Genomic DNA, 14625 nt, shown 5'->3' with positions numbered 1-14625 from the left:
GCTGTAGCATCTTCATAGGCACATTAATGCTGCCACAGTGGCAGAAAGTCCTTTGGAGAGTAGCACTCAAGGAAACAAGGAGCAGTTGAGCCACTTCCATTAGAGCAGTCACTATGGGAGGGAGAAGGGACAAGCTGCAATGACTACATTTTCTTTTGTCTTGCCCTCCCACAAAAATAAATATACTTTCTATGATCCACCTTTGTGTAGATACAGAGTCTTTACTCCACAGAACTCGAACATTATTACATTCCAAAGAATTTGAAACTTTAACATAGTTCTTGATAAAGTTAAGTAAATGCGGGAGTGCCCAGATGAAGACTTTATACCACCCTACTGCTGTCTCCTTCAGACAAGATCACAAAGAGAAAACAGTTTCTTGCCACTTTAACCAGAAAGGACACTCTCTAAATGACTTAGCCACCTGCATTCTGCTACAAAGACCTTTTTTGCATCTGCACTTGAAAGGGAATCCTCTGAACTGTCATTCATGTTAAAATTCGACACTTGTCAACAAGGACTTAACAAGACTTTGAACTTTCTCACCCATTACCAAGACAGTTTCCCCAATTATCACCTGTAATACCATTAACTCACAAACATCCCACTCTCCCTACCTTTAATATCAGCAATTCACAGACACTTACCTTCCTTCCTCCCCCTTCCCACCCCCCCGCATCCCCCTTCTGTTCTGCAATGTGATTTGTCCTTTTCATATTTGTTCATTTTTTTTTAATTGTATCCTTTGGTATATATGGTTGTGACTACTTTCTTCCACTATTTGATCTGAGGAAGTGGGTCTGGCCCACGAAAGCTCATCATCTAATAAACCATCTTGTTAGTCTTTAAAGTGCTACATTGTCCTGCATTTTGCTGAATTTTATTAGTGTGGAATATCTAATTACATGCTTACATACATGTCATTGGGCAGCCTCTTCAGGGAGCAGCTGCCTGCCACAGGCCATGGCATAACGCTACCTACCTCCGTTTCCCCCTGAGGTAACCCAATAACTTCATTTTGGTCTCTCTTGTCTCACTATTGTCTCTCCTTCAGGACAATAATCCATAACAAAAGTGCAAGATAGGGACACCATTTCTCACCCCAGTGATAGCAGTCATTACAATTCAAAACTTTTCATCCCTCTATTTCCCCTGTACCATGCACTGGCACCTCTTGAGTGTGTCAGAGCTCTGTCCTCTTATTAGGACAGCCACCCCAGTTCCAAGCAGAGTGCTTTCCCCAATGGGAACCTCCCCATGTCCTCTTTCCTGGGAATATCCTTGCCAGGGGAGCCCCAGCAGCAGCAGGCGTCCCATTAAATAAAGTATGTGAGTACAATGTGTCATTTACGCTATTATTAATCATGTCAATTATCAATAATATTAAATTGTATGTTTTTATGTCATGAAAATGAGCACTCTTATACTGGCTCTTTGTTGACCACGTGTTCTGAATTTTGATGTAGTTTAGCTCTTTAGTTTGAAATGGTTGCTCATCCCTCACTCCCGCTAGTCCTCTCACAGCTCTGATTGGACCTGCTTACCAGCCTGTGAATGACAGCTGGTAAGCTCCTTCACAGCTCGCCTGCCTTTGGTCCTCTCTGGCCAGGGGTTCTGACTGTCTGGCTGAGACAGCAGGTGACTTCTGCAGGTGCTCCTGCTTCTCCTGCCTTCAGCCCCCTCCAGCCCTTTCTAGCTGGTTTGTGGACACAAGTCAACAAACCATTCCTAGCCTTCTCCTAGGAACAGGGGAAAGGCCAACAGAATAGCCGGGCCCTTGGGCAAGATGGGGGGAAGGGGCTGGCTCTGTGCTCCTGGAAGGGGCAAGGTCTCAGGTAGAAGGGTGGGGCAGGAGCTAGCCTACCACTGCCAGCCCTTCAGCACTACCCAGAGTGTGGTGACTGGTATTCTGGCAGCAGTTTAAAGGGCCTAAGGCACCCGCTGCTGCTGCTGTAGTTCTTTGATAGTACTGTTCTATTAAAAAGTAATCAGAATATACTTGTTTGATTTAAAAATCACTGAGTCATGCAGAAACTAGGATTCCCACACTCCTATAAATCACCCAAAATTCCCCCTACTTTTAGTGGAAAAGATAATTTCCTCCCAAAGAACCATCTCCCGTCCTGATTCTAGGTTTCTAGTTCCAGGCATTATAATCATAGAACACTAGAACTGGAAGGGACCTTGAGAGGTCATCCAGTCCAGTCCCCTGCCCTCATGGCAGGACTCAGTACTATCTAGACCATCCCTGATAGATGTCTATCCAACCTGCTTTTAAATATCTCCAAAGAAGGACATTCCACAACCTTCCTAGGCAACTTATTCCAGTGTTTAATCATCCTGACAGTTAAGAAGTTTTATTAATGTCCAACCTAAACCTCCCTTGCTGCAGTTTATGCCCATTGCTTCTTGTCCTATCCTCAGAGGCTAAAGAGAACAATTTTTCTCTCTCCTCCTTTTAGATACCTAAAAACCGCTATCATGTCCCCTCTCAGTCTTCTCCTTTCCAAACTAAACAAGCCCAATTCATTCAGTCTTCCTTCATAGGTCATTTTCTCTAGAACTCTAATCATTCTTGTTGCTTTTCTCCAATTTCTCCACATCTTTCTTGAAATGTGGTTCCCAGAACTGGACACAATACTCCAGTTGAGGCCTAATCAGTGCAGAGTAGGTGAATCATTGATGAAGATATTGAACAGAACCGGTCCCAAAACAGATCCCTGCAGAACCCCACTTGTCATGCCCTTCCAGCATGATTGTGAATGGTTAATGTGAATCATTAATTAGCTGAACCATGGGAAGTCAATATTGTCTACCAACACTTCCACTGCTTCCTTGGATTTTAGAAGACATGTAGGGGTAAATTAGAGCTAAATAACAGCACAGCTATAAACAAATGGTAGCTATAAACAAATTTTATGGGACTGTGGGAAACTTCACCACAGCCATGATAAGTGGACATCCAGCTAACTAAAATCATGATGGACCACAGATGCTGGCAACCTGAGAGTGTCAGACTAGAGGGATTCAATTTCTACAACACTGGATTCCCTTAGGGAAAAGAGGAGAAAGAACAGGAAGAAAAGTATCCACCTTACGTTTGGTTACTACGTATTTCTGCTTGTCATATAAAAATGGCTGCAATATCTATTTGCAGATGAAAATCATTTAATTATATTTGGTGAATATATTTTAGGAACAAAAGTTGAAATACCTTAGAAAAAACTTCTAGTTCAAAGAGTTTTCTATTTGTATCAAAATACATTATTGTTTTGTTTTTCTTGCTTAAAACTTGATATCATGGTAAATCCGACCAGAAATGTACCTGTAATTAACAACCCCAGGAAAAACAAGGTATCAGAAGCATTCATAGACCTTACAGCCATCTGCTTGCACAAGCTATCCAAACTGGTCACCGCAGCATTTAAAAAAACCCAACAAATTACTGATTTTGTTTTTTAATCCATTATATTACAGGCAAGGTAGCTAAACATTTCCATTCAAATCCTTTTTCAGTTGTTACAATTTTCAGAAGCATTCACCTTTCCAGCTGAAAAGTTCAGAGTCACGAATCTATTGAAAGGTGAATATTTTTAGAAAAATTTGAGCAAAAATGGTTAAATGAAAAAGAAAAGTACATCTTTCCCTTTCTAAAATGCATTTTAAAAAATAACTCTAGTGCAACAGTGACTAACAAATAGGGAGGAACTGTTTGAGAATTTGAAAGTGGAAGGCAGCTTGGGTGAAAGTGATCATGAAATCATAGAGTTCATGATTCTAAGGAATGGTAGAAGGGAGAACAGCAAAATAGAGACAATGGATTTCAGGAAGGAATATTTTGGCAAACTCAGAGAGCTGATAGGTAAGGTCCCATGGGAAGCAAGACTAAGGGGAAAAACAACTGAGGAGAGTTTGCAGTTTTTCAAAGCGACATTATTAAGAGCCCAAAAGCAAGCTATTCCATTGTCTAGGAAGGATAGAAAGTATGGCAAAAGACCACCTTGGCTTAACCAGGTGATCTTGCTTGATCAAAAAATAAAAAGGAGTCATATAAAAAGAGAAAACTAGGACAAATTACAAAGGATGAATATAGGCAAACAATACAGGTATGCAGGGACAAGATTAGAAATGCAATGGCACAAAAAGAGCTCAAACTAGCTACAGGCATAAAGGGTAACAAGAAGACTTTCTATAAATATATTAGAAGGAAGAGGAAGACCAAGGACAGGGTAGGCCCACTGCTCAGTGAGGAGGGAGAAACAGTAACAGGAAACTTGGAAATGGCAGAGGTGCTTAATGACTTCTTTGTCATTAAGCCAAGAAGTCTGATGATGAAGGAATGCCTAACATAGGGTATGTCTACGTTTGAACCCTCTTTCGAGAGAGGGATGCAAATGAAGACATTCGAAATTGCAAATGAAACCGGGATTTAAATATCCCGCGGTTCATTTGCATATTCGCGTTATGGCGCTATTTTGAAATAGCTCCAGAACATGACTATGCACATGAAGCATGGGATATTTAAATCCCAGCTTCATTTGCAATTTCAAATGTCTTCATTTGCATCCCTCTTTCAAAAGAGGGTGGAAGTGTAGACATACCCTCAGTGAATGCTAGTGGGAAGAAGGTAGGTTTAGAAGATACAATAAAAAAGAACAAGTTAAAAATCACTTAAAAAGCATAGATGTCTGCAGGTCTCCAGGGCCTGATGAAATGCATGCCAGAATTCTCAAGGAGCTGATAGAGGAGGTATCTGAGCCTTTAGCAATCATCTTTGGAAAATCATGGAAGATGTGAGAGATTCCAGAAGACTGGAAAAAGGCAAATATAGTGTCCATCTATAAAAAGGAAAATAAGAACAACCCAGGAATCTACATTTAACTTCTGTGCCAGGAAAGATAATTGAGCAAATAATTAAGGAATTAATCTGCGAACATCTGGATGAAAATAAGGTGATAGGTAACAGCCAGCATGGATTTGTAAAGAGCAAATCATGTCAAACCAATCTGATAGCTTTCTTTGATAGGATAACAAGCTTTGTGGTTAAAGGAGAAGCAGTGGACATGGTATTGCTAGACTTTAATAAGGCATTTGATACGGTCTCGCATGAACTTCTCATCAATAAGGTAGGCAAATACAACTTAGATGGGGCTACTATTAGGTGGGTGCATAACTGGCTGGATAACCATTATCAGGGAGTAGTTATTAACAGTTCATAATCCTACTGGAAAGGCATAACAAGTAGGGTCTGTTTTGGGACCAGTTCTGTTAAATATCTTCATCAGCAATTTAGATATTGTCATAGAGAGTACGCTTATTAAGTTTACAGATGATACCAAGGTGGGGAGGGTTGCAATTGCTTTGAAGGATAGGGTCATAATTCAAAATGATCTGGACAAACTGGAGAAATGGTCTGAGGGTAAATAGGATAAAGATAATAAGGACAAACACAAAGTACTCCACGTAGGAAGGAACAATCAGTTTCACACATACAAAATAGTGATAGACATGTAGCCGTGTTAGTCTGGTGTAGCTGAAACAAAATACAGGACTATGCAGCACTTTAAAGACTAACAAGATGGTTTATTAGATGATGAGCTTTCATGGGCCAGACCCACTTCCTCAGATCAAATAGTTTCTTCCACTATTTGATCTGAGGAAGTGGATCTGGCCCACGAAAGCTCATCATCTAATAAACCATCTTGTTAGTCTTTAAAGTGCTGCATAGTCCTGTATTTTGTTTCACACATACAGAATGGGAAGTGATGCTCTAGGAAGGAGTACTGCAGAAAGGAATCTAGGGGTCATAATGGACCACAAGTTAAACAAAGATCAACAGTGTGACATTGTTGCAAAAAAAGCAAACATGATTCTGGAATGTATTAACAGGAATGTTGTGAGCAAGAGACGAGAAGTCATTCTTCCACTCTACTCTGCGTTGATTAGACCTCAGCTGGAGTATTGTGTCCAGTTCTGGGCACCACATTTCAAGAAAGATGTGGAGAAATTGGAAAAGGTCCAGAGAAAAGCAACAAGAATGATTAAAGTTCTAGAAAACATGACCTATTTGCTGTCCAGCTTTATCTATTTTGTGCATAAATACAGGATAGTATACTCCAGGGCTCAGTACAGGACCTTCTACCACATTTTACTTTTTGCCTTGCACTATATTGAATAGTTAGAAGAACCAGGTTTCCATTTACAATAAGGCCACTTGACACACTGTAAAGAGCCTTTAGACTGGATTTAAATGCTCACTTTAATATCCTCTTCATGCTTCCAGAATGGTGCAAAACAGAGATAGTGTAAATAAAAACTAAACATGAAAAATGTAAAACACTATTCTGTATGTCCAAGATATTTTATTGAATTTCTAATGTATATTCAGGAAGCACATAGGTTGACAGATATTATTTGCTAAATCTAGATCAAATGGTTGTATAATGATGAGATTAAACATTGGTTGTTACCATGGTTAGTTATCATGCGGTATAATTACGTGTTTTCCTCTGTAATTCATCTTTATGAATTACTGTTTAAAATTATCTTGCTGTGCAGATTGATTATCCGGAGAGACCACCTGCTGGAAGATGCCTTCAATCAGATTATGGGGTATTCAAGAAAAGACCTGCAGAGAAATAAACTCTACGTCACGTTTGTGGGGGAAGAAGGGTGAGTAGAACATCGAAGTCGACATGAACACAATAATCAAGTATGTTTGCAGCTGTCCTTGGCTATTTCACCATACTGTTGTGGTCTAGAGAGGAAAGAGGAAGGATTGTGGTCAGGAAATGCCACCTACAGCTGTTCACATTTCACAAAGCCAGATAATTCATTTTGATGCTTTTGGTAACACATCTTGCTTTTTTTAGGCATGTATCTACATGAGTATATGGAATTTCTGCTGTAACCAATATATATGATATATATATATGATTGTGTCTCTAAGGAAGCAAACAAACCCAAACCAAGTTGTTATGTTGTTTCTATTTATTTCATCTCTACCAGGGCTGACATTGTTTTCCTAATGCATATGCTGCAGGTTAAGAAATACTTTGATTTGTGGGAGGTAAAAATATCTGTGCACCCTCAATTTCCATTTTCAAAAATCAAACTTTCAGAGTCAACTAATCATTCTATTTGTTCAATAAAAATTGCTTCTAATATTCCACAGCCATGCAGCAAATGCTTAGCCTGTGGCTGACTGAAGGCTGATGAGTTGTAGCATTTATGTGATTTGCATTATGAGCCAGGTTAGGAATTTGGTCAGAGCTCATTTCTCCAAATGAAACTTTGAACAATGTATTGCTTTCTTCTTCCTTTCCTCCCTGTGAGTTCTTAAAGCCTTTTATATGTATTATTTCATTAGACTCAGGGACAAATCTTACCTCATCCTTTGCCACTGCACAGGCAGTATGATCCAATGCAGTTCAGCTGCAAAGGTAAATGCACATCTAGTGCCCAACAACAAGCCCTGCTGTGTAGTGGGTCCTAGCCTGACAGTACTCAGAAAGCAGTTTGCGATTGCAGTGGGGCAGGAGGTAGGTTGAGGGAGAGCATATCCAGATGATCTGCCACTTTGAGGACCTTCATGTTGTTGTGGTTGTGTAAGAAGCATAGAGGGCTGCTTCAGCCAATAAGCCGAAGTAAGTTCCACAGCTGCACCACCAGCTTCTGCCTTGCTGAACTGCTAGGACTGACTGAGTGCTGGCATGAGGATTCGCTTCAAAGGTCTGATTTTCAAATAGCAAGACATGCAGATTAATTTGCATTTTCACACCTTAATTTGCACACACAAAAAGTTATTGTAGACACTTGAAAATGACTGGTTGTTCATCAACAGCCCATTTGCGTGTGCAAACACTTCACAGCTGCAGTTCATGTCTGACCTGTTAAGAACTATAATCATTGTAAATATGTACTGAATTTCATTCTTTTGTACTTCGTAGATTTTGTCTTTAAGGGAGCTGTTGTAAAATAAGTCCTAAACCAGTCCTTATAATAACTTTGGTTGGTAATACCATGTGGTTTGGCATCAAGTTTCTAGAATGCTTTTCACAGCTCCAATGTAATAAAAACTGGTTATGCAACCCTTTGTTTTCATTACTTACCCAAATCCAAATAAATATATTTTCTTTTTGTTTTTCTAAACTGTGAATGACATTAAGAGTGGCCTGGATAAGAAAAGTGTATTACACATACCTTTCCTTTCTCCTTTGATGATCTCCTCTGTACAAGATGTCTTTCTCCAAGGAAAAAAATGAGTTATTTTATGAGTAACATCAAATCAAAATGATGTTAAGTATCTTACTAGCAAGATGACCAGTCTCAGCTTTCTACAATCATTTGATCTAGTTTTGAATGGTGGGAGGATGTGTGTGCAAACAACTCTTTCGTTATAGATGGCGCAAGGATGCGATCCAGGCAGAACTGCTCATTTAGGGTGTGTCTAGACTACAGGGGTTTTTTTTAGAAAAGTGGCTTTTTTTCGAAATAACTTCCCCTGCGTCTAGACTGCTGCCACATTCTTTCAAAATTAAATCGAAAGAATGCGGCAGTTTTTCGGCCGAGGAAAACCTCATTTTACGAAGAATAATGCTTTTTTTCGAAAGTGCTCTTTTGAAAAAAGGAGTTATTAAACACAAGCAGTGCTTTTTCTAAAGAGAGCATCCAGACTACGTGGGTGCTCTCTTTCGAAAAAGCGGCTCTCTTTTTTGAAAATACTGGTTGCTGTCTAGATGATCTCTTTCAAAAGAAACTTTTTCAAAATATTGTTTCGAAAAAGCCTCTTTCGAAAGTGGCTTGTAGTCTAGTCTTAGCCTTAGTTAGATTTAAGAGGGCATATCCATGGGGGAAGAGAAAGAAATAGAACAAGAAATATTGAAAAAGCCTTGACCTCCCTCACCCCTCTCCTTTTTAAAAAAATGTTGTTTGTTATAACTGGGCAGGAGCTTGGTTTTATGTTTCTGTTCCTCATCCGTTTGTAATCCTGTAAGTGTAAGTCATAATAAAATAGGCAACGAAATCCCCAGTGAATGTCCAGCACCCTACTAGGCCCATAGCCTTTTTGGCTACAAGGCCACACTGTTGACTCATATCCAGCTTCTCATCCACTATAATCCCCAGGTCCTTTTCTACAGAACTGCTGCTTAGCCAGTCGGCCCCCAGCCTCTACAATGCTTGGGATTTTCCCCTCCCAAGTTCAGGACTCTACGCTTGTCCTTGTTGAACCTCATCAGATTTCTTTTGGCTCAATCCTCTAATCTGTCTAGGTCACTCTGGACTCTATCCTTGCCCTCCTCTTATCTACCTCTCCTCTTAGCTTAGCTTTAATAAAAGGAGCGGGAAGTAACGTGGCATTAATTTGGGAAAACACCACAAACAGAGTTCATAACCAAAGCCATGAGTAAACATTCCAGCTCAGGTAGATTGGGCAATGGCCTTTGCCTCTCAGGCTCTTAAGTCCAGCAGCGTAAGTGTCCCCTTCACATGCCTAATCCTTCTCTGCACCCACTCACATTCACTGCCCTTGGTTGGGGCAGACCAGAGTTCAGAGGTACATCTGCAGAGTTCACCTCCCATCCTGTTCACCTCCCATTCCGCTGGTCACTCGCTGCTCTCTGGCACTGCCCTGCTGGCCATTCATCGCCCCTCGCTACCATTGCTCTGCCGGCCACTTCTTACATCTCTCCATCGCCATCCTGCTGGTTGTTGCATCTTCTGCTGGCTTGTGGTGCATTTGGCTCTGTGCCAAACCTAGTGATTTCGGCTCTCAGTGATTTCAGCTTTTAGCCCACAGCATAGGCATGCGCATGGGGTGTGCAGGGTGTGCCCAGGCACACCCTAATGTCTCGGGCCAGCTAGCCCGAGCCATTTTTATGCCCTGGGCCTCACCCGGCCTGGCAGCACCACGTGGCCCAGCAGCACAGCGCGGCGCCCCTGAGGTGCCCGGGAGCGCCCCCGCCCAGCCCGGCAGCATGACGCCATGCCTTGAAGCACCCGGGGGCGCCCCTGCCCGGCCTGGCAGTATGGCGCGGTGCCCCTGAGGTGCCAGGGGGCACCCCCGCCCGACCCAGCAGCACGGCGCGGCACCCTTGAAGCGCCTGGGAGCGCAGTGCGGTGCCTCTGAGGGGCCCTGGGCTAGGGCCCAGCCAGCCTGTAGCTTGGGCCGGCTCTGACTCCAGTCCCGCAAATAGGAAGGCAGAAGCCGAAGGTAAGGTAATGGAGGAGATGGGAGGGGAAGAGGGAAAAATAAGAGGAAGGGATGGGAGAGGAGGGGGCTTGTGCTGAGGGGAGGGTGCAGGTCAGGAGAAGAAAGGGGAAGGCACCAAGGGACAGGGTAGAGGAGAAACAAATGCCAGGGGGCCAAGTGGAAACAATGAGGAAAAGGGCAGGAGGGGAAGTGTCAGTGGGAGGGGGGACAGGGTGATGCTGGGAGAGGAGAGGGTAAAGGCATTGGGGCCTAAGGGGAAAGGGAGAGGTGCTGGGAGAAGGCTTGAAAGAAGGGGTGGGCATGAGGAAGGCAGGGATGGAGCAAGGCATGTGTGAGGGCACGAGCATGAGGGGACTGGGGGCAGAGAGTGGTGAGGTGGTGGGCACCAAGGAAAAAGGGGGCAGGGGTAGTGAGGGAAAGGAGAGGCACCAGGAGGACATAGGGCTAAAGGAAGGTGCAGGTGCCAGGTGTTCTGGGGGTGAAGCAGAAGGGCAGACACCTTCAGGGGAGGGACCAGCACCAGAGGAGAGAGGCAGGGCAGCTGTGTAGAGGGAGGTGTTAGGAGAGGGGATGAGGAGGGGTAGCTCATACGATCAGAGTGGGGCTACTGGAAGAGTGAGCACGGGGCAGAGAAGGGCTGGTGGATGGGGGGCAGGTTGAAGGAGGGCTGAGGGCACTGAGAAGGGCAGGAGTCAGGACAGCAGAGGCGGGTGAGGGGTTGAGGGCAGCAGGCACCAGGGGAGCTGATGGAGCAAGGGGAGGAGACATGACAACAGAGGGAAAAGTTAGAGGTTTATGAGATATTTATTAATAACTTGGGTGCCACAGTGGCACATCCAAACAAGCTACATGAACTTAGTACTTGTGTACAACACAAAATTCATTCTGCTCATGGGAGGAAATTCTGAGGGAACACTTCCCCCAGCCTCTCCGCCCCCGAGTTAATGTCACACACATTGGGTTAATGCAACTGCAGGATAGTTGCATGAGGGGGGTTTGGTGAGGGCCAAATTAATCACTGTTGGTTGGAGGATGGTGGGAAAAGTCCTTAGGGGGACTCTTTCATTGTTTAACTCTTTCATTGAAACAGTGGGAAGAAAGAGGTTGAAACAGTCTTACAGCTCACACCTGGAGGGCAGGCAGCCTGCTGACTCAGGGTACGTCTAGACAGTGGCGCTATTTCGGAATACTTCTGGTATCCCGAAATAGCTATTCCATGTCTTTTGAGCAAGCCCATTCTTTCTAAATAGATTTTGAAATAATGGGCTCGCTATTCCGACGTCCCTGTAATCCTCGTTCCACGAGGGTTAAGGGATATTTCGGAATAGCCGTTTATTTCAAAATTTGGCACCGTGGAGACAAAACCAAATTTCAGAATAAGCTATTTCAAAATTAGATCAAAATAAGATACACAATTTGTGTAGCTCAATTGCATATCTTATTCTGCGCTAAGGGTGCAGTGTAGACGCATCCTCAGAGTCCTCCCTACCCAGCTTAATCTCATAGGGCTCTGGAAGATGAGCATCTCTCCATCCAAGTGCATTTACACTGACAGGGCCTCTCCCTCTAACTAAGTTAAACACGGTCTGGCTTTTCTTCATTCCCACAATAACTGCAAGCATTGGTGATCATATTTCACAGTTCCTGCATTTAGTGTTAACACAATTTGTGACCCCATAATAGCCAAATTTGTTACAACGTAACAGTTGAATATCTAGCAGACCTAAGCAAACTGAGTGAACTCTATTTACACACACACACACACACACACACACAGAATCTCATTCTTTAAACTGAGAGTTTGTGCCAGGTTAAACACAGATTTTCTTCTTTTGCATTCCCCTAATAATTACAAATGTTACAATTAGTATTATCACAATTTGTGACCCCACACCAGCAAAGTTGATTACAATGAGCAAAACACCATTGTAACAGCCGAAAATCTAACACACGGGCAAACTATATTTACATAAACACGCTCAGGATTTCTTTCCCATTCCAGCTGGCTGTAATGGAAGCATTGATTCAGACCCTACTTACATTTGCATAGGATAATCAATATAGGTACAGATTATCCTTTCAAGTTTAGTCTCTGTCTCTTTTGTGTACATTTATTGATACTAGGACTAAAGAAGGTCAATGTCTGAAATCCTGAGACTATAGAGGTATTTTATTTCTCTCCTGTAGGGGTATTATAATGACTGCTCCCAGTGGAGAACTTCCGCTTCCTAGTTCTCCATTTCGTACTTCTACAAATGTATTAATCTTACATTTAATTCATTTTAATTGTGACCCTAAAGGAATGGCAAGACAGTGATTTGTCCCAATACTATTTCAGCAATGATGCCCTGTCTTCACATTTTGAGTACAATTACATGTCACTTGGCAACTGCATTTCCTTCAGGTTCTCCTAATTCAAAATTGAAGTTTCTAATAAATAAAGAATCTAACTCCTTTGATTTTAAGAAACCCAAAACTTCTTTGATAGGGTGAAGGTTCTGAAAGGAGAGGTAGTTCAAGAAGGGTGAAGTAGTAAAGTAATTTGAGATTTTATTTCTTAAAAATAACTCTTTGAATTGCCATATTGCTTCCAATCTGCAAGGATTTCATGAGACTGTTTTTTTCATTTATGAGCTAATCCCTTGTTTTGTGAGATGCATAAATATGCAGATTTAATAATGGCTCTTTTATTGTGTTCTATATGTAGGAAGAGATTTCTACTTTCCCTTTATCTTCTCCGGAATGTCTTGATTTGTTACTAGTGATAAAGTTATTCTCAACAGACTGACATAGACTAAGCAAGGGTCTTCAGTGAAGGTTGTGTGTCACTTAAGCTTCAATCATACAAGCTACTCCACTTCAATTAATGCTCCATGCAAGCATAGGAGTCAATCAATATGACACATTTTACAGGGTTGAGTATTTAAACACCACAGTGACAGGAGCCTTAGAAAAACGTTATGCAGTGGTTAAAAGAACATAGATTTATACAGAATAATAGGTATTAGCCAAGATGTTAGGGATACAACCTCATGCTCTGGGTGTCCCTAGCCTCAGGATGATCACTTGATGGTTGCCTGTTCTTTTCATTCCCTCTAATGTACCTGGCATTACCCACCATCAGAAGACGGAATACTGGCCCAGACGATATGTCCCAATAAGGCTGTTCTTATAGTCTTATACTAGGTCTTGTTATACCAAATAAACCTTCTGTAATAAATTTAACTTGATTTTTTTAAAGGTTGGATTACAGTGGACCTTCAAGAGAGTTTTTTTTCCTGGTGTCCAGAGAGCTCTTCAATCCATACTACGGTTTATTTGAATATTCAGCCAATGATACCTACACAGTACAAATAAGTCCCATGTCTGCTTTTGTTGACAATCACCATGAGTGGTAAGAATTCATTTTTAATCTTACTTTTCCTGTTGTTTCCACTTCTAGAGAAGCAGCTCACGTTTGTTCAAACTTAGGGTCTGATCTTTTTAACCTGCCAAAAAAAATGAATTTCTTTAGACTTTCCTCTTTTTTTAATTTTTATTTTATTTTATTTTATTTTATTTTATTTTATTTTATTTTATTTTATTTTATTTTGTTGGCATTGGCTATAACAGATATCCTTGTTTCTCACAAAGTCAGCAAAGATGAGTTTTGGAACATATGTTCTGTGGGTTTGGCTTGCTACATGAAACTCCAGACTTCTTGTACAAGAGCAAACATTTGCTTCACCAAAGCACTGTCAATCCTTTGTGCATGAAAAGAAGATATATTAAACATTGGCTTGTAGTCAACTCAGTGAATGACAAATTTCAGTCATGTTGTTTGTTTGGGATTTCTCCATGAATATACATTATTCCCAGTAAGACTGTTCACATCTGGTAGAGGAAAATCCATAAAGATATCTCTTGGTTTTGTCTGTTTTTGCTATGGAAAAATGGTCATCAACAGATAGATTAATGAAGGTTTATATGTCTGATAGCAGCCTTTAAAATATGTTCTATGAGGAATCAGAAAAATAGCAGAGGAAAAAATCTGAAACGATGCATGGTATATATAGATCTATAAACATTTATCTTTTTTAATGTATACGTAATTTTAAAGTCATGACCAAAGGCCAAATTCTAGGCTGGTATAAATAAGTGCATCTCCAGCAAAGACAGTAGAACTATGGCATGTACACCAGCTGAGAATCTGCATCTAAAGTATTTAAATTACAGAAATGGGGTGACAGCTGCAAGTCTGTGTATAACAGGCAAATTAGCATTCATTGAGCTCTGGCAGGCTGAACTGAATTCAGTGAACAATGAACTGAAGCAATGCATCTGTTGGACTCAGAAAAGATTTGAAAAAGATCTTTGGTTGTAACAAACTGTATATAATGCACCTGAAAAAGCACAATAGTCTGGCTAAACAA

The 14625-nt window shown here is 41.5% G+C and overlaps 1 protein-coding gene across 7 annotated transcripts in view; it reads left to right on the top strand.

Moving 5' to 3' along the window:
* The window catches only part of HECW2 (HECT, C2 and WW domain containing E3 ubiquitin protein ligase 2), a 263367-nt gene that overhangs the window by 222011 nt on the left and 26731 nt on the right, over positions 1-14625 (top strand). For all 7 annotated transcript variants that reach the window (XM_075934227.2, XM_006117907.5, XM_089779881.1 and 4 more), the window contains 2 exons: positions 6559-6672; positions 13455-13607. In XM_075934227.2, the coding sequence (XP_075790342.2) occupies positions 6559-6672; positions 13455-13607 (267 nt within the window). The remainder of the gene's footprint in view (positions 1-6558; positions 6673-13454; positions 13608-14625) is intronic.

This window comes from Pelodiscus sinensis, chromosome 7 (genome assembly GCF_052426305.1).
Source record: "Pelodiscus sinensis isolate ZL-2025 chromosome 7, ASM5242630v1, whole genome shotgun sequence".
Lineage (NCBI taxonomy): Eukaryota > Metazoa > Chordata > Testudines > Trionychidae > Pelodiscus > Pelodiscus sinensis.
The sequence above is the reverse complement of the archived record's forward strand: the minus strand, read 5'-3'. Positions and strand labels throughout refer to the sequence as shown.